The sequence below is a fragment of the Lagenorhynchus albirostris genome, chromosome 6, assembly GCF_949774975.1.
Source record: "Lagenorhynchus albirostris chromosome 6, mLagAlb1.1, whole genome shotgun sequence".
Taxonomy (NCBI): Eukaryota; Metazoa; Chordata; class Mammalia; order Artiodactyla; family Delphinidae; genus Lagenorhynchus; species Lagenorhynchus albirostris.
In genome coordinates, this window is record NC_083100.1 from 15,447,573 (window position 1) to 15,466,921 (window position 19,349).

General features: G+C 38.3%; 1 protein-coding gene across 7 annotated transcripts in view; it reads left to right on the plus strand.

Annotated features, from left to right (window-relative positions):
- FARSB (phenylalanyl-tRNA synthetase subunit beta) overlaps window positions 1–19,349 on the plus strand; it is a 66,892-nt gene that overhangs the window by 16,203 nt on the left and 31,340 nt on the right. For 5 of the 7 annotated variants that reach the window (XM_060151990.1, XM_060151989.1, XM_060151991.1 and 2 more), the window contains 10 exons: window positions 960–1,110; window positions 2,286–2,394; window positions 3,321–3,391; window positions 4,877–4,938; window positions 5,884–5,935; window positions 7,474–7,535; window positions 7,809–8,016; window positions 8,530–8,610; window positions 12,556–12,648; window positions 16,327–16,444. In XM_060151990.1, coding sequence (XP_060007973.1) covers window positions 960–1,110; window positions 2,286–2,394; window positions 3,321–3,391; window positions 4,877–4,938; window positions 5,884–5,935; window positions 7,474–7,535; window positions 7,809–8,016; window positions 8,530–8,610; window positions 12,556–12,648; window positions 16,327–16,444 — 1,007 coding nt within the window. Of the gene's footprint in view, window positions 1–959; window positions 1,111–2,285; window positions 2,395–3,320; window positions 3,392–4,876; window positions 4,939–5,883; window positions 5,936–7,473; window positions 7,536–7,808; window positions 8,017–8,529; window positions 8,611–12,555; window positions 12,649–16,326; window positions 16,445–16,552; window positions 16,696–17,619; window positions 17,639–19,349 lie in introns of those variants that run through there. The other 2 variants (XR_009541047.1, XR_009541046.1) reach the window with 2 other exon arrangements.

The following is a 19,349-nucleotide window of genomic DNA, read 5'->3' on the forward strand; positions in this document are numbered from 1 at the left end:
GACGCGCAGGCTCAGCAGCCATGGCTTACGGGCCCAGCCGCTCCGCGGCATGTGGGATCTTCCTGGACCGGGGCACGAACCCGTGTCCCCTGCATCGGCAGGCGGACTCTCAACCACTGCGCCACCAGGGAAGCCCTCTATTTGATATTTAATTGTGGTTATGCATACATATTCTAATATATGTACACATAGTCTTTAAGACCTTAAGAATTCTTTAGAACATCATAAATTCTGACCAGGTTTCTCTTTTGAATTGTCTTTTGGAAAGCTTAGAGCCACATTTGTGACCCTCTGTGATAAGACTGTAAGCTTTGAAATTCTAATTTAGTACTAATCAACATTGTTTCTGGCTTTGTTTTATATCCCTACTTCTGTTTCTTTCTCTCCTACTTTGTATCTTGCTTTAAGTTCCTAAAATTACCTTAAATCCTTTACAGATAAACTGTAGAACAAATGAAATTAATAGCTCTTGAAATTTCCTTACGTATTAAATTTTAAATATAATTCACAGTTTTTAAAGCTAAATAATTTCCATTAATAAAGCAATATAGCTATGTGACAGGAAATTTAGGAAAATATGGAAAAGCCAAAAAACACAGGAGTTTTTTGGTAGTTTATTCTAATTTAATAAGATTTATGTTTACTTGAGAACACTAGAGGAAATAGATTAAAAGAAGGTAAAGGGTATGTTGACTTTGAAAACGTCCTAATAACATAGTACTAGGGATAACATAGTGGAAGGGATTTACTTCAGCTGCTGAAATAATGTGTTTTAAGTAGCTTTATATTTATATTTCTCATAATTTTTAATGGTTGTGAAGGTGCTATATAGTAGTAAAAGGCTATTTTAAGGAAGTGTCTAAAAATAAAAACGCTGTACTCTGTTATCTTTAGAATTTCTGCTTTGAGATATTCAAATTGTTTTCTGTTTCTCTTTCTCTCTGTCTCTCCACATTTAGGAAAAGAGCCTTGGTTGCTATTGGTACCCATGACTTGGACACTTTGTCAGGCCCATTTACTTATACTGCGAAGAAACCTTCCGATATCAAATTCAAGCCTCTAAATAAGACCAAGGAGTATACAGCCTGTGAACTGATGAACATATACAAGGTAAATGTTCTTTTATGTTGATGTAATAGCTCTGGATAAAGCATGAAATTCCTCCCAAATCAAGTCTTAATTAGGGCAATAAAATGAGTGCTTGAAAAAATAGCAGTGTCTGGGTTCCAACCCAGAGATACTGATTCCTTTGATCTAGAGTGAGGTCTGGGCATAGTTTTGTTTATTATTACTTTTATGTATGTATGTATGTATGTATGTATGTATGTATGTATGTATGTATGTATGGCTGTGTTGGGTCTTCGTTGCTGTGCCCAGGTTTTTCTAGTTGCGGTGAGCGGGGGCTACTCTGTTGCAGTGCTTGGGCTTCTCATTGTCGTGGCTTCTCTTGTTGTGGACCACGGGCTCTAGGCATGTGGGCTTCAGTAGTTGTGGCACGTAGGCTCAGTAGTTGTGGCTCGTGGGCTCTAGAGCACAGGCTCAGTAGTTGTGGCACACAGGCTTAGTTGCTCCGCGGCATGTGGGATCTTCCTGGGCCAGGGATCGAACCTATGTCCCCTGCATTGACAGGCGGACTCAACCACTGTGCCACCAGGGAAGCCCTGTTATTACTTTTTTATCCTCTCAGATGTTTTTAACGTACAGCCAGGATTGAGAACCACTGAAGTAGGTCATACTGCATTGTAATATTCACATTTAGGTATAACTAAAACTCATTCAAATATAAGGAACAATGAGATTTAGCTAGTTTTTTTGTAGCATGCACTATTAAAAAGCATCTGCCTCCCGTTATTAGCACTTTAGAATCCAGCAGTGAAAATGAGCTCAGTAGTCACTTTAAATTGCATTTAACAAATAGTAAAAGAGGTGGGTATCATTTGGAAAAAGCATCTATTATCATTGACCTGATTTGCAAGTGATTTCTTCCTATTTATCTAAATAGTTTTGTATGGTTTGTGTTTTGCTTAAGGTGATTCAGGCTTACTCTGCAAGTCTGTTTTCAGTCTTGAAAAAACGATAGCGGTCTTATCTTTCCCCAGTAGGAAATGAGGCTGTATAAGGATTCTGAGATATTAATTTACATTAGAAAATATACATTTAAAACTTTGGGGGCTGTTTTATTGTTTTTCTGATTTCCCCCCCTCTTTTTATGCTAGGTAGGTATGTAAACTAATTACAGTGACAGAAATAAAAAGCTAATTTTGTTTGACTTAATTTTTTTTCAGACTGACAACCACCTTAAACATTATTTACATATAATTGAAAATAAACCTCTGTATCCGGTTATCTATGATAGCAATGGTGTCGTCCTTTCAATGCCTCCAATCATCAATGGTGAGTTATTTCTTAAGCACCATAGGTTTTTGCTGTTTCCCTCTTATTCTTTATCATTTCTGTGGAATTTTCAGTAGACTTGACTGAATCAGTCAGATGACTCAATCTGAGAATCTCAGGTCTTCTGTGGATTTTATTGTAATAGTTCTTTTCATTCATTTTTCAATATTTTACTGGTGATTTTTATGTAATTTATAAATGTATACATATTTATAAGTTTATAAATATTTTCTGGTGCTAGTCTCTGGGTTCTGTTATATTCCTCCAAAGGGTGTTGATATTGTGGTTTTAGCAGGTAATTCATTTAGTTAAACTTAAAGTCAAATTCTGTCTGGCCTGCTGTTTTATAGTTAAATTAAAATTTTAAAACTGAATTTTACCCTCTTAACTCCTTTCTGAAGCTTTTGTTGAAGAAGCAAATTGAACATATTTACAAAATTTAGTGATATCAGAGCCATAGATGTTTGCCCTTCTGGAAGTGAGAAGGGGGTTCAGTTGATTCATGATGGGAAGGAGAGTCTTTTCTTCCTCAAGATCTTGGACTCTAGTACTTATAGTGGGCTTCGGGGTGAGCCAGATCCAAACCCAAATCTTAACCTTGCTGCTTAATAGCTGTGATCATGTTCAGTGAGCTTAATCTCTGAATCTTAGTTGTCCTGCCTGCAGCCCTGTCATAGATCGTGGTGAAAATGAGATGAGACAACTTCTGTTAAGCACCTTACATATGGAATGCACACAGTAAAGCCTTGTTTTTATTTTATCTTTATTTTCCAGCTTATAATGGGAGCTTAGAATGAAAGTTGTATATCTCCTTACCTCTGAGGTGTCAGCTTATATTATGTTCTAAACTAAATTGTAGTTTCTGTTTTGTAGAGCTCATTTCTGAAACTAATTGTTTTGTCATTATTATTTTGTGTTTGTTGCAGGACATCATTCCAAAATAACAGTAAATACTAGAAATATATTTATTGAATGCACAGGGACTGATTTTACTAAGGTAAATAAAACTTTTTTTCTGTTTTTGTACTGTCAGGGTAGAGTTTTACTTCTGGGCCAAGACCAAGTGGCTAAACTTTAAAATATGTTTATTTTGTAGGTGGGGACATACTTTAGCCACTTAGAAAATTGGAAAGATGTAGCTATTCTGTACTTTGGTTAAGGTGCTTTCATTCAGTTGACAAATGTTTAGTGAGCACCTACTATCTTTCCAATGCCATGAATTTAATAATGAGTTACATGTTCTTGACTTCAAGGAACTTGTCATCTTGTGAGAGAATTAGCCAAATACATTACTGTAAAACAGAGAACGGGATCTACATTGTAATGCCATCTGTATAAAGTGTTCATCTTAGTTGGCTTAGTTTGAATGCTTACTAATTTCATACCTTCGTGTACTTGGTAAAAAAAAAAAGTTAAAACCAACTGCCTATCAAGTTTTATTTAGCAAATTGATAAAGGGTTTATACACACAAAGATGTCTAGAATATGTAGAATACTAATCTTTCAGTCACTTTTCGTCACTATATATTAGATTGGATTGTTATGAAAGCTTTTTTTTATGGCATATTTTTTCTTTACAAAGGTTAAGTAAGCCATAGAGTGAGGTGGCAATTAAGCAAATTAAGAAAGGTAAACTTGAATGGCAGAAGGCTGGAGTATAGAAGTAGGGCAGATAAATGGCATTCACATACATCTTACAGGATTGGAGATCCTTGTAAGATATTTCATTTATAACTTTTATATACCATATGTGCCTTCAGAAATATTGTCAGGGTAATACAGCTTTTCCTGTTAAAAACTTTTTTTTAATTTGCACATTAGCAGACCTTGGATATCTTTTCTGAAGCTTGTATATGAGTGAGGTATATGTAAAAGCAAAGCATATATCCCAATAAGGTTACTGTATTTTTTTCTTTTAATTAAAAAAAAAAAATTGACAAATCTATATGGCCTTCACTGTGTATCAGGCATCGCTCTATGTGTTTTATACACACACACACTCATACTCTTAATCCTTATATTAACCAAATGAGGTAGGAACTTTTATTATCTCTACCTAACAAAGGTACAAAGACAGTAATTAAGTGACATGCGCAAAATCAGACTGCTAGTAAGTGCTTGGGCCAGGAGTCTGGCATCTGGCTGCAGAAACTTATGAGACTGATAAGGTTTACTGCCATAGTTAGCCATCTGTCTTTCTTGAAATTTGCTCAACCCAAGGGAGGGGGTGGGGAAATAGATGATTTGTCTCAGTCATGGATTGTAACTGTCAGAGAACCGCATAAATGCAGAACACCTGAAGATAAGGTCAGGGCCTCTCAAGCTCAAGAGTTTTTACTCCACTTCTTTCTTTAAAATTTATATATACAGATACAGTTTTAGATGTTTGGAGACTAAATTATATTAAATATTAATTCATTTCCAGCTGATGGAAGAAAGTATATTTATGGGTTACCATAATATTTGTTTTTTTCCTTTGCAGGCAAAAATAGTTCTTGATATCATTGTTACCACGTTCAGTGAATATTGTGAGAATCAATTTACGTAAGTTCGTTCGGCATCTTTATCGATGATGGCCTGTTGTTCTGAAGTCAGAGCACTAAGGCCTTGTGCTAAATATAAAGATGAAATATATGGTTCCTGTAACTAGAATATATAATCTCTTTGGGGAGCTAAGACATGAACAAATAATGTATAAAGTAAAAAGTGATAAGTACCTTAAAAAGTTTCAGTGATGTTCTGGCCGTTTGTAAGGGCAGGTTACTGCTAGCTGGGGCAATCTGGGTAGACTTCATGGAGGCAATGAAATTTAAGCTGTATTTAAGGATTTGAGACTGAACATGGAGAAATAGCAGAAGGAACAGCTAAACAAAGATAGAGAATCATATATAAGAGCGAAGCATGTATCCTGTGTATACTAATAAGACTACTGTATTTGTTCCAAAGCTAATTTTTTATTTAAAAAATTGCTTATCAAACCTATATGGCCCTTACTGTGTACTAGCATCATAGTTTATTCTAGAGTATTATAATTCAAAATAAATGTATAACTGTAGAAAGCATGACTGAAATTGTATGGGCAGTGTTGGTTATTCTTTTTAATTGATTTGCATTTTAGTGGTTGTGTCAGTCAGCTTTCATTGTGTAACAGCGTGACCCTGGTAAAGCCTGGAATGTGTGTGTCAGTATTGGCAAGGTGTTCATCAAGGATGTATGCTTTGTAGGACTGGGAGATAAACTTATCAAGTGGGTGCTGCCTGAAGAGACATGGGAGCTACAGGAAATGGAATAGTAATGTTGTGTATGGGAGGATTAATCCAGACAGCAGTGTTGGAACGTGAATAGATTGAATGTGTTGAGGCTGCAGTTGTAGACCAAGTGAAAGTTTTGTTAACCACACACATTTTTAGAATTTATGGCCCTTTTTTCCCCTTAAGTTTTATTTTTATTTATATTTAATTTTATTTCTGGCTTTATTTTTGTTTTCAGGGTTGAAGCAGCTGAGGTAGTTTTTCCTAATGGAAAATTACATACCTTTCCAGTGAGTATAGAAGAAGTGACTTGATGATGATGATGACTTTGACAACAGCAGTAACATTAATAATAATAGCTATAGAGTGCTTTTGGTCTTTCTGTCTATCTGTGCATCCACCCACCTATATGCCAGGCACTGTACTGTGTGTGTTACATGGATTTAATCCTCACATTAACCCTGTGAGGCTGGGTGCTATCATTAGGCCCTTGACCTTGAGATGTTAAATAGCTTGCCTATTACTATTCAGTCGTGGAGCTAGGATTTAAGCCCAGACAGTCCCAACACACTGTATTATACCACATTTCACTCCCAACCCACTACATTATACCACAGCATTATATGGCCATAATGCCTGTGGTTTATCCCTTATTAACTAGGTACCTAGGTAATTTATAGTCTCACCCCTTTTAAGGTTAGTCAGCCCTCCAAACCACTGGGCCACCAGGGAAGTCCCAATAGCAGTTTTTTTTTTTTTAATTGATTGTAGTTGCTGTTATCAGTTAGCTTTTGTTATGTAACAAACCACCCCAAGGTTTACTAACTTCATGATTCTGGGGGTCAGCTGGCTAGTTCTGGTCAGGACTGGCTGGGCTAATCTCTGCTAGGCTCCAGCTGGTTGGTAGGCTAGCAGCTGGATGACCTGGGATGGCCTCACTGACATGTCTGCGTCTTGGCAATGAGGTGAACAGGTCAAGTGCCTCTCATCCAGGAGGCTAGCTTGGGCTTCTTTATTACATGGTGGTGTCTGCACTCAGGTGATAATGATGCTTCTGCTCTGAGAATTGCATTTTGAATAGCAAGCCCATTGTCCTTACCTGAGTCCAAACAGGTTTTTAAATTTATGGCCTTTTTGCGAGTGGCGATTACAATTTTGAGAGTAATTTTGTGATAAGAAATACTCATAGGTATGTTTCCAACGTTGCTGAAAAGCCTGGATTTTATGTGTGTTTGTTCCTATCTCACATGGTAGAGTTACGTACTGTTTGAAGGAGAGTGAGTACTAATTCATGAGATGCTCCCAGCCTGGCTGTCCTGGAGCAGGTTGATAGCTAGGGCTGGGTCGTAGTTGCTTTTCCCCACCTGAAAAAAATGATAGGAAAGGAATGACTTCATAACACTCTTAGATTTAGTATGATGGATAGTCCAATATGGCACATGAATTATTCTTTCTTGGTCATAAACACCTACTTGCATGAGGTGAAATTGAAAATCTTCAGCAGGATTTGTAAGCATTTTAGAAAGGATGTAATGCACTAGTGTTTTGCTGAAGAGAATGGTGATTGATCAAGTAAAAGAGAAAAATGTTTGGCATTTTATAATATTTCCAAGAGTTCCAGTTGTCTAGCAAGTAGAATGTTCATGTATGAATATAATGTAGCAAGTAATGTCCTGAAGCGCACTGAGTTTATTTTTGATATCTGGCTCTAATGACAACTTCTTGGGAGGGTAATGAAACCACAACAATAATGAATTGAATTAGAAAGAGACTAATGCTGTATCTGGCAGGACTGATTTCAGCTTCTCAAACTCTTTTTCTCTCTAAGGAACTGGCTTATCGAAAGGAGATGGTGAGAGCTGATCTAATTAACAAAAAAGTTGGGATCAGGTATGCTCTGAAAACTTCATTTATTTATTTACTGTTGAAGAGAATTCAAGAATGAAGTACACATATGACTGCTTAATTTTCCCTGAAAAAATGCTTGGAGAGAATTTTGATATCCCTTCAGAGTAGTAAGTGACAATAGAACATCAGTTAGGATGTCTGGTGTCCATTGGAATTCACAAAGACAGGTTTCAGGTAGTAGCATATTTTAAAACAAAATATAAACATGTTTTAAATAATCCAGTGAAGTTTATGGTTTGTACGTTCCTATTTCAGAGAAACTCCAGAAAATCTTGCCAAGCTTCTGACCAGGATGTGTTTAAAGTCAGAAGTCATAGGCGATGGGAATCAGATTGAAATTGAAATCCCTCCAACCAGAGCTGACATTATCCACGCCTGTGATATCATAGAAGATGCAGCTATTGCTTATGGATATAACAACATTCAGATGACTCTCCCGAAAACATACACCATAGCTAATCAAGTAAGATTGCACCCTTAAATAAACGCTCCTTATTGTTAGAAACTGATTATTGAATGCCAGGAAGGCTTCGAGAAAAACAGAACATAGGAATTAAGCGGTACTGGCCATGCTCTGCTCTGAGAGGCATTTGCTGTGGAGAGGATGCAAAACAGATGCCCGATTGATTAGAGTACGTTGAAAACCTGTGATGACTAGTTCTTTGAAGAAAGACAGGTTTCGAGTTTGGAGCCCTTCTTGCATCTCTAAGTAGGAGATTCATTTTCGGATCCTGGGCCTGAAGGCAGACGTGGCGTGTGGGAGGGGTAGAAGCGGGGGGTTTGTACGTCTGGGTAGGAGTGTTGGGGTAGTGGTGATGGGGAGGGGTCGGTGTGGTGGGGAAATGGTGGGACGAGCAGCATATTAGGATGGAAGGGTGGTTTCCTTTAAGTGACAAGTTTTCTATAAGTCTCTCTTTTTTTTAAATAAAAAAAAAGTGGGAAATTTTATTGAGGTGAAATAATTTCTTCCCCCCAGTTTCCTCTAAATAAACTCACAGAACTCCTGAGACACGACATGGCAGCTGCTGGATTCACTGAGGCACTTACCTTTGCTCTGGTATGTCGTACATGCTTTTGGTGCCCTGCTCATTGTTTTCTTTGAATCTCCGAATTACTTATTCTGTGATTCCTTATATGAATTTATAAAAAGTTATAAAGAACACTTTGTTACCTGAGATTGTGTAATTTCTGGTAAAGAAATGAAGATTTCTTTTTTTTAGTCAGAGAAAAGCACGAAGGACTAAATTTTAGAGTTTCATGTAATTGTTGAGGGTTCACGATGAAGTTCGTAACCAAATTTATTAAGTTAGAATTTTTAGTCTTAATTTGGTTGTGGCTGTACCCACTAGATGCCGCCCTGGTTAAGGGCTTGTGGACTGCTCCACGTTAAGCCTGTTTCTTTGTCTTTGAACATGTTCACAGACATTTGCTTTGAGTTGAAAAGCTGACATGAAAGGCCTAAGTCAGGAAATGAGTTTTATTACAAAATCAGACAGAAATCTCCCTCCCCCAGCAGATCGAGCATTTGAAGATATCGAAATGTGTCTGCAATTTGTAGTTTCTTTCTCTCTCTTGCTGAGCTGTGCTATGGTGCCCACAGTGTACTTCTTGACTATTCAAGTCCGTTTCACCTTAACGATGTAAGGCAAAAACCAAAACAACAAGGAAAGCTCCCCCCAACGCAATTCCAGCTCTAAACGTCTCAGTCTTTTAAGGTGTTTACAGAAGGCAGTGGTGGGAATCACGACCAGTACACAGAGGGCTGGTGAGGAGATGTAGCCTCTCTCACGTCACTTTATTGAGCCTTTGTAATTCATAGGATGTTCTCACTGGAAGGGACCTTCCAGATCTAGTTCAACACCTTCCTTTTGCTTTTTTTTCTTTAATCTTTTTTTTTTTTTTTGCGGTACGCAGCCCTCTCACTGTTGTGGCCTCTCCCGTTGCGGAGCACAGGCTCCGGACGTGCAGGCTCAGCGGCCATGGCTCACGGGCCCAGCTGCTCCGCGGCATGCGGGATCTTCCCGGACCGGGGCATGAACCCATGTCCCCAGCATCGGCAGGCGAACTCTCAACCACTGTGCCACCAGGGAAGCCCTAATCTTTTTTTTAAATTAATTTATTTTATTTATTTTTGGCTGTGTTGGGTCTTCTTTTCTGCAAGTGGGCTCTCTAGTTGTGGCAAGCGGGGGCTACTCTTCGTTGCAGTGCATGGGCTTCTCACTGCGGTGGCTTCTCTTGTTGCGGAGCATGGGCTCTAGGCGTGCAGGCTTCAGTAGTTGTGGCACACGGGCTCAATAGTGTGGCTCTCAGGCTCTAGAGCGCAGGCTCGGTAGTTGTGGTGCACGGGCTTAGTTGCTCCGCAGCAGGTGGGATCTTCCTGGACCAGGGCTTGAACCCGTGTCCCCTGCATTGGCAGGCGGATTCTTAACCACTGCACCACCAGGGAAGTCGCAACACCTTCCTTTTTCTGGTTTAGAAATCTTTTATTCAACAACATTTATGGAACATCTGTTATATGCCAGGCACTGTACCAGTGAGGAAGCCGGAGGCCGAGAGAGGATAAGTACCCAGCAAAGTTTACACAGACAGCAGGAGAACCATGACCAGAATCTGGCCTTTTGACTCCTTGAGGAGTGCTTTTCTGTTATGTCAGACTGAATGCTAGGTTTGAGGACCATGTCATTCATATATGGCCCACATATGCATATGCAGTCAGGAGCAGCAGTGATTCCATGTGAACTGATGTACAAAAAATAGCACAAGGAAATGTATTCTGTTGTTTTAGAAATGTATTCTATTTTTTATAATTAAGTGGCAAAGGAATTGATTTTGTAACTGTGTAGCCCCATGCATCTAAGGGGGAGCACATTCTCTGCCTCCTGACAAGTAGCTACTCTGCAGAGAGAGTTTGTCTTCCACAAAGGGCTTTATGTACATGATTCCATCTCTCAGTGCAGCCCTGTGAAGTAGGTGTTTCTGTCTTACACAGCAGTTAATTGAGGTAACTTGTCCCACTTCGCGCAGCCAGTTGGCTGTGGACCAGGGATTCCAGCACAGGTCTGTCTGTACCCCAGGCCTGTGACTGAACTGTCCCACCACGAGTGCCAGAAACAGTCTGTTCAGTTGTCCAAGGTCACTTCAACACTTTATCACAGTGGGGCGGGACAGGGCGGGGGTCAGAATTAGGTGCTAGAGAGTTTCAGATTTGTAGTAACAGTTTTGCTATAGGAATTTCAACATGAAAGGTATTTATAAAGTTACATACTTTCTAAGCAAACCTAAACATCACTGGGCCTTATATCTAGTTTTGCACAAGAGTAGCGGCCCTTCTCTTCCTAAAACCCAGCCCTTGACTTCCCAGGTGTAAGTAATTCACATATCATCATCATGATTTTTGCTATATCTGCATACCAGTTGTAATATTTTCATTTTAATTAGCTCACTTTTAAAACTAAAAACCTACTTCAGCCTTATTTAAGAATAATGTTTGTAAAAATTATGGGCTTCGTTTACTTATTCTATTTTTTCTAACAAGTAAATGTGTTTATTTAAAATAAACACATAAATATTCTTATAAACATTCCATCCTGTATACCAGCTACTGCTGCTTCAGGATACCTGATTTAAATTGCTTCTTACCTCTATCCCTTATGGTCCATCATCATGATAAAGTGCAAGGTCACTCAGATACCTAGCTGTGTAGCCATGTGTCTGTGGGCCCTTTTTCTTTGATACAGACCGTATTAGTTCTGTTTGAGAATAGATCGCATCATGTAAATTGCATTTCCTAACTGGTCACATTATGTCTAAATCTTGTTATTAAAACTCCTCCATGTTATGGAGGAAAAAATGGTTATCCCAGCATGCCTGCTGCCATTCTCCACTGCTGCAGCTATGGCGGTGCAGGGAGCTCTTTTCTGCTGTGCCTGGATGTGTCTTCAGAATCCTTCCTGAAAGAGCAAGGCAGAAGTCATTAGAACTGGCATTGGCATCCAAACCCATTCTTTTTTTCTAAGTGAAATACAGACCACTAGTCTTGAGGACAGTTTTCTGTTTTCCAACCTAATGTTGGAAAACAGAAAAGAGTAACTGATGGTACATCAGTTTTCATGTTAAGTTTTAAACTCTTTCAAACGTTAACATTAATATATGTGATAATTGTTTATTCTTAATAATGACATTAGTTATCATCATTAATATTTTTTGATCACTTAGTTTGTGCCAGGTATTGTGTTTGTTTATCTCACAGTCATTGAGTTTTATTTTCAGAATTCTGCCTACCATCCTGGTTTTGAGGGTGACAGGCATCTTTCTCTTTTTGGTGGGTGAGTGCCTAGGAGCATGCTCATTACCCAGAGCTTTATCAAACACATCTGCGTGGAAGTTAAGTGACGTAGTTGAGGCCATGGGAATTCTGCTCTTAGACCCACCATTCTATCACAAGTCAGTACAGATTTTGCAGAGGTTACAATAGTAGTCAAAACACAAAGTCATATGAGCACCAAGGAGGGAGAGAGAATTTCTGACTGGAGTCATTAGGGTTATTTTTATGGAAGTGGTGGAAGAGATATCTTTTAAGTAGAATCTTTCAGGGGGTGGGGTGGCAGCAAGTCGGGCAGGGAGGGCATTTCAGGTAAAGGTAAGGAAAAGTGTACAGTTCAGGGAATGAGTAGGGAATTGTAGCAGACTCGACTGGTAAGGTCAGTGGGAGGCTAGCTTAGGGGGGCCCAAGTACAGGTTACACCACCAGCTCCATGTGAAAAATGTACTTTAGCTCTGCATCATGGTTAGAACTCATTGTAAGAGAATTATTAATGTTAAATTGCATCTGCTGTGGACCTGAATTTAATTGATATATGTTTATTCTCAGCTTATTCTTAGCTTACTTTATATAATCTACATTGCCATGAGGCCATCAAAAGTTGTTACAGCATTAAGTACTTTTTTATATTGGATTTAGTCATTGCTTTTCCATATTGATCTATTTTTATGTATTTCTTAGTGCTCCCAAGAAGATATTGCTGATAAACTGGGTTTGGATATCTCTGCAACAAAGGCAGTCCTCATAAGTAATCCTAAAACAGCTGAATTTCAGGTAAGAGTTTTAAGTAGTTAAGAATTTGGGTAAAAACTGAGAGACAGTACATGAGTTATGAAAAGTCTCTTCAGTTATTTTATCTCAAATGGCAAAATCATAGAGCTTCTTTAGAATTTCTTCTTGGATAGATTTATATTCGGTTCTTACATACATTGCTGACAAAAATTCTTTAAATATTTTATAATCTTTTCTTGATTACCCTTATAGGTGGTTCTTACTTGCTTTGTGCTACCTATACCTAGCCCAGCCTTTCTTGTCTGAACTTTCCATTTCACAATTGATTTTTTTTTTAATACTATTTTCAGGTTTCATCTCTTTTCTATCCATTTGTAATAAGTGAAACTACACCTGTTCCCAGTACCTCCATTAAGTCTTTTACTTTGAAATAAATCGTTACGCCAGTTACGGGCTATGCTGACTGTGCCTTTCATTGTCATTGTCTAGTTTATTGGCAGTTTCATGTGGAGGTTAGGAATATTTAAATGAGAATGATACTCCCTTGATAGTAAACGTTCAGTGATTTACATGATAGATTCGGACCTTAACTATAAAAAGAGAGCATTTCAAATTTATAATATCTTTGCTTATTAATGACTTTGAATCGTCTTATCTCTTTCATATTAGTAAGCTCATTCTGTTTTCCTTGTTTATGCATTTCAGTGTTTTTTTAAACAGGCTTTAGAGAAGATCATGTCTTCTAGAATCAAGGGGAATCTTAGAATTGGAAGGAAATGCTTTTCAGAAAGTTAATTATAAAATAATACATGAACTCTGATTTGAGATAGTTTCTTTGGATCTTGGTTTTCACTTTTGTAAAAGTAGTGTCTGGATTAGTTCTAAAAATTCTAAAAGTTCTAAAAATGTTAGGATTTAGATTTTTTAAAGTTAGATTTAATGTATAGAGCTACGTACTAATGTGGCAGATTAGAGCTAGACTAAAGAACTAATTGCTAATAATATGCATCAAATACATAAATTCTTTCTCCATATTCAGTGTCAGAACTTTGAAGAATCTTTACGCTAGTTTAGAAGGATTGTGATAATTTTTATATTTGGATTTCTGATGCCCACTAGCTTTTCTAAGACGTCTGAGGTGTTCTCTTTAATAAGAGATGTTCAAATTCATTTGGATAGAGAAATTTTTCAGTAAATCCTAATGGATTTTTATTTAAGTTTTTTCCAAGTGTTTCTTTTTCTCCCAGTTTTATTTCTCAAGCTTGATGGGTTTCTTACAATGTGGTAATGTTATGTTCTTTAGGGTTTACATCGTATCTATTTTATATAAGTGGAAGGAAAACAAATCAGTAACACATTAAATGTCACTCTAAATAGCTGTGGCTCAGCACACGTAAGACTCAGTATTTCTGCATTAAATACATAAGAGATGAGAGTCTGTCTTTTAGATTTGACAGATTCTCTATTTTACTCCTCCTTTATGAACAGATACGTCCTACCGTTACCAATGTGGCTAACAGGTTTGTATTTATTTATGGTTAAAATAAGTGTAAGTTGTTCATGGTCTTGTATCTCAATTTATTGTCTAAGCTTATTCTTTCTTTTGCATAATTCTTAACTTTGGGCTATTTTCTGGTAGTAGTTATACTAGAGAATGGATGAAATAAGAGAAATGTTATTTACTGAAGTATGTAAAATTTTACTATAATTATTGTAAACACAATTACAGAAAATTACCATATCCCCCTAAATTAGCAATAGTATTCCTTAATATCCTCAAATATCCAATTATTGTTCAGATTTTCTCAGGTGTCTTTTTTAAAATAGTTTATTTGATTTGGGGTTCAAATGAGGTTCATACATTAAAGTTGATTGATGTGCTTCTTAAGTCTCTTTTAATTCACAGGTTGCTCCTCCAACCATTCATCTCTTTCCCTCTCTCCCTCTCTCCCCCTCCCCCTTTCACTTTGTGGAAGAAACTGGGTCACTTATCCTGTAGAGTTCTCACATTGAGGATTTTGCTGACTATATTCCTGTGGTCCCCTATATTTTCAGTAAATTGGAGTTAGATCTAGGAGCTTGATCTGATTCAGGTTTAATTTTTTGTGTTGCTGTGAGTTTTTAAATAAATAAATCTTATCTATAAAACAAAGTGAAAAAAAAACCTGCAAAAGTCATCTACAAAAGTGGCTTGTTTTTATTCTAATAAGTTAAGCTTTCCTTAAACATTGTAGTTTTGTTCTGTGAATGGTTTGGGCACTTTCTCACTGGTTGGGAAAGTGACCCATATTTCAGAAAGCACTGAGTTGAAGGCTAATAGCAGCTTTCTGGTAGAGTAAATATAGTAGGAAAGGTGTTCTCTTCTTTTTTTTTTCTTAATATTTATTTATTTATTTGGTTGCTCTGGGTCTTAGTTGCGGCAGGTGGGCTCCTTAGTTGCAGCATATGGGCTCCTTAGTTGTGGCTCCCGGGCTCCTTAGTTGTGGCATGCGAACTCTTAGTTGTGGCATGCATGTGGGATCTAGTTCCCTGACCAGGGATTGAACCCAGTCCCCCTGCATTGGGAGCATGGAGTCTTATCCACTGCGCCACCAGGGAGGTCCCTGTGTTCTCTTCTTTCCTCAACACAATCTAGCAAGTCCTTTTAAGGGCTTAATGTTACGTGTGCAGGATCTAAGAGGGGCTGTTGTTTTAGCCAGGGTGGGCAGGGCAGGCCCATGTAGGACCATGTAGACCTTGGAGCAGAGACCTGAAGGAAGTAAGATAGCTACATACGAATCTAGAGGAAGAATGTATGAGGCAGAGGAAAGAGCACGTGTGGAGGCCTGGGATGGGATCCTGATGGCAGCATGTGGCTGGAGCACGCGCAGTATACCAGGGGGAGCAGCGGGCGTCGGGCTTGGAGAGGGGGCTAGGGCCAGATTCACATAAAGCCCCATGTAGGGCATGGTTTTATTCAAAATCTGATGGAAGTCCATTGGACGTTTTTGAGCAGGAGAGTTCTGTGATCTGATTTAGGTGTTAAAGGGTCACTCTGTGGGGAGAATAATAGATCATAAGGTGGCAAAGTAGAAGCAGAGAAATCATCCTAGGAAGCTCATGCAGAGTCTGGGCAAAAGATAATGGTGTTGGAGTCTGACTGCAGATGTAATACCGTCGCTCATAAAACCTTCTGGTAATATGATGTGTTGGAAGCTAACGTATCTCATACAGCTTAGAATGAGAAATTTATTTCACAGACAAAAGCAGGGGAAGTTTTGCCCTTTTTTTTTTAAGAATTGGAATGTGTATTTGTATTTCTTATGAATATTAAGAATGAAATAACTATACATTTTCCTATTTGTTTTGGCTACTAAGCTGAAAACTGTAGTCACAGCCTGCCCATAGCAGCTGTGTGGGTTTTTAGTGCCTACATATTTGTGTTCTGTTTTTCTCATTGTCCTGGTATTTTAATTGCATTTACATTTTTTCCCTGGTCCTGGTTTTTTTAAATTTGGTTAATTCATGTTAAAACTGTTTAAATATTTGTATTTCTTGTAATTTACTTCAACTACTTTGTGAAATGAAGCAGGATATGAAGTACTGGAATTAAAAATTAAAAATGACTTGGATATTTAGGCATTGCATTTTCCAAAAGTGTCTTCCTGTGAGACCATGGATTAATAACCAAGTATGTCTGGTTCCTGTTTGGTCAGTGCAATTTCATGTCTTCTCCTGTAGGTGGCACGCACTACCCTTCTTCCTGGCCTCCTAAAGACCATAGCTGCGAATCGGAAGATGCCCCTGCCTCTGAAACTGTTTGAAATCTCTGACATTGTAATAAAAGATTCTAGCAGAGGTAAGAATGAGCCACCTTTGATTTATATACTTAAAGCATTTTTTATTATGAAAACTTCAACTGTATATAAAAATAGAGGAAATAATGTAATTACTCCTGTGATTCCAGCACCCACCTTCAAGAGTTATCAACTCACACATGGCCAGACTTCTTTCATCTATACTCCAACCCACTTCCTCGTATTCGTTTAGTATAAATCTTAGACATCACATCATTTTATCAACACACACTTTAGTTTGTATTTATGAAAGGTAAGGGCTACCACTATTGTTTTTAATAATCCAATGCCATTATTATATCTTATCAACAAATATCCAGCTAGTGTTTGAATTTTCCCAATTATCTCATAAGTTTAATTTTCATGACTGATTTATGCGAATCAATCCAAGCAAGGGCCAGATATTTGATTGCAATATCTCTTACTTTTAATGGAAAGCAAATTTTAATAGAGAATTTAATAATGTTTATGAAGAACCCTATTAAAACCTCAACTTGCAAAGCACTATGGAGTATTTCTGTTTTTCTTATGTCATGTGATTTATATGCATATCATTTTGACGTACTTGATATCTTACTTTGAGGATGGTCTGGACTTGTTAGTACAGCAAGTTGCTTTGTCTAATATTTGGAATGTAGCTGTTATTTAATAAATATATTATGTATTTAGTAAGTCCTTAAACCTGATTGCCAAGAAAGCCTGTCTCGTTCAAACTTCTCCATGTCTTCAACTTATATAAGTCCGACTGACTGTTCGAGCTGCATATGTGGTATCTCTTGGTGAGCAGTGCCCTCAAATGACTAAATTACTGGCAGTATTTCTTTGATTCCCTGGATTTAACAGTTGAAGTCCTATCAGTATTTATTCAGTCTTACCCCAGACTCTGCAGAATTCAGAATGTGTTCTTTTGAATCAGTTGACAAAAGAGGGGGCCTTTTCCTCAGTTTCTCCTGAAGAGGACAACATGGCGTCATTCTAACTACTAGAAAGTAGCCAAGAACTATTGACTGTAAATCGGCCTGTCTTAGGAAATAGATTCCATAAAGGTACCCTGTGGACTGTCCATTGCAAACCTTTCAGCCTAGGCTGGATTCCATGTGCTCCCAGTATGCAGCCTTTCTTCAGTTAACAGTGTCACCTTGCATTTGTACGGTGCTTTTTGCTTTGCGGAGCACAGGCTTCGGACACGCAGGCTCAGCAGCCACGGCTCACGGGCCTAGTCGCTCCACAGCATGTGGGATCTTCCCGGACCCGGGCACGAACCTGTGTCCCATGCATTGGCAGGCGGACTCCCAACCACTGCACCCCAGGGAAGGCCCCCCCACCCAAATTTTTTAAGGTACTTTTTCTTTTTTGATTGTTAAAACATCTCTTTGAGGCTAATGGGACAAAATATTGTCCCCATTTAATATACTGGAAAATTAAGAGAGAAAAGTGGTAATTGGCGCAAGGCTGCATAAAATAAGGGACTTAGAGCTAGGGCCAGAATTTTGGTCTCAGTGCTTATATCCTTAGAGAATAAAAGTTCTATGTAGACTTTTCCTTGGGTGATAAATGTGCTGTAATAGAAATCAGAAGCCATTTTCAGTGCCAGCTGCAAGTAGTCCTGAGGGTTCTTATACCTCAAACCATCATTGGCATAGATAACTGAGAATTTGTTGTAATTCCAATGTCAGTTTTTTCTGTTAACTTTGACTTGTTACCTTTCATCCTAGTTCTTTGAGTTTTATGTTGTTTTGATCCTTGGTGATCCTTTAATATTTCTAAATATAGGATTAGGTTAATTACTTGAGATTTCCTCAAAAGTTCTGTAATACTGTTTCAGCAACAGGACTCCTCCCTAATTGCAAAGGCTCCCTGCAGGGCTGGGCATGCTCACAAGCAGGCAGCTCAGAGCCTGGACGGTGAGGGTGAGGCGCGAGCTGCGGTCCCCACAGTTGCCACAGGGAAGGTTTCGCTGTAGGCATGGAACACCACTTTACTGTATTGCAGTCCTGGGTAGAGGTGCCTTTGCTGGTTTTCTTTTCCTCTGTGTTTCTTGGGAAGGCCCGTGCTTGGAGGTTGAAAGAGAGCTGTTCTTAAATACAAGTGCTATAGGCCATCATTTAACAAATCACCCTGGTGATAGTTCCAGAAACCCCATCCATATACTTTTTAATTCAAAGATTTGTCTTTCTGCTACACTTCGTTTCATCAGGAAGAGTAGTTCTTATCTCTGTAGCAAACCTTTTATACCTGATTTTAGTTGTGATTATTCTGCTCTGTTTTCCACATCAGTCCATTTTTAACTGATATCACTTTTGCCTGTTGTCTTACACCATCATGGTTTATTGTTTTTCTTTAAAATTTTCTGTCATATCAATGAGATTTGAGGAATAAGAGGAGGTAGATGCACTCGGTAAGTCTACCATCTTGAAAACAGGTTTGCTTTAGTTTATGTGGAGTGTGTTTCCTGTTTAGGTAGGCCTGGATTTTATTTCATAACAGAAGCTTTTCTGATGGATTATTATAAATATGGACCTGTGGTCTCCCTGCCTGTCATCTGGTGTACAGAGAGGACTGCAGGAGAGGCAGCCCAGCACCACGGTTCCATGAGAGACTGCAGCCAGAGCGCCTGCGTTTGAGTCATGGTTCTGCCATTTACCAGCTGCTTAACTTTGGACAATTAATTTAATTTCTTGGTGCCTCAGTTTCCTCATCTGTACAATGGGAATAATGACAGCACTTATTTCAGTAGACTTGTAAAAATTAAATGTATTTTGAAAAGTTCCAGCCATGTAATAAGCACCATTTGGTGTCTGCTCTGACTATCAGCATATTAGCAATCCCTAAGGCCCAAAACCTAGCTTCTTGGTCTCTGGAAATTTTCTTTGAGAATGAATTGAAAAACCTTCGCTGGCCATTAAA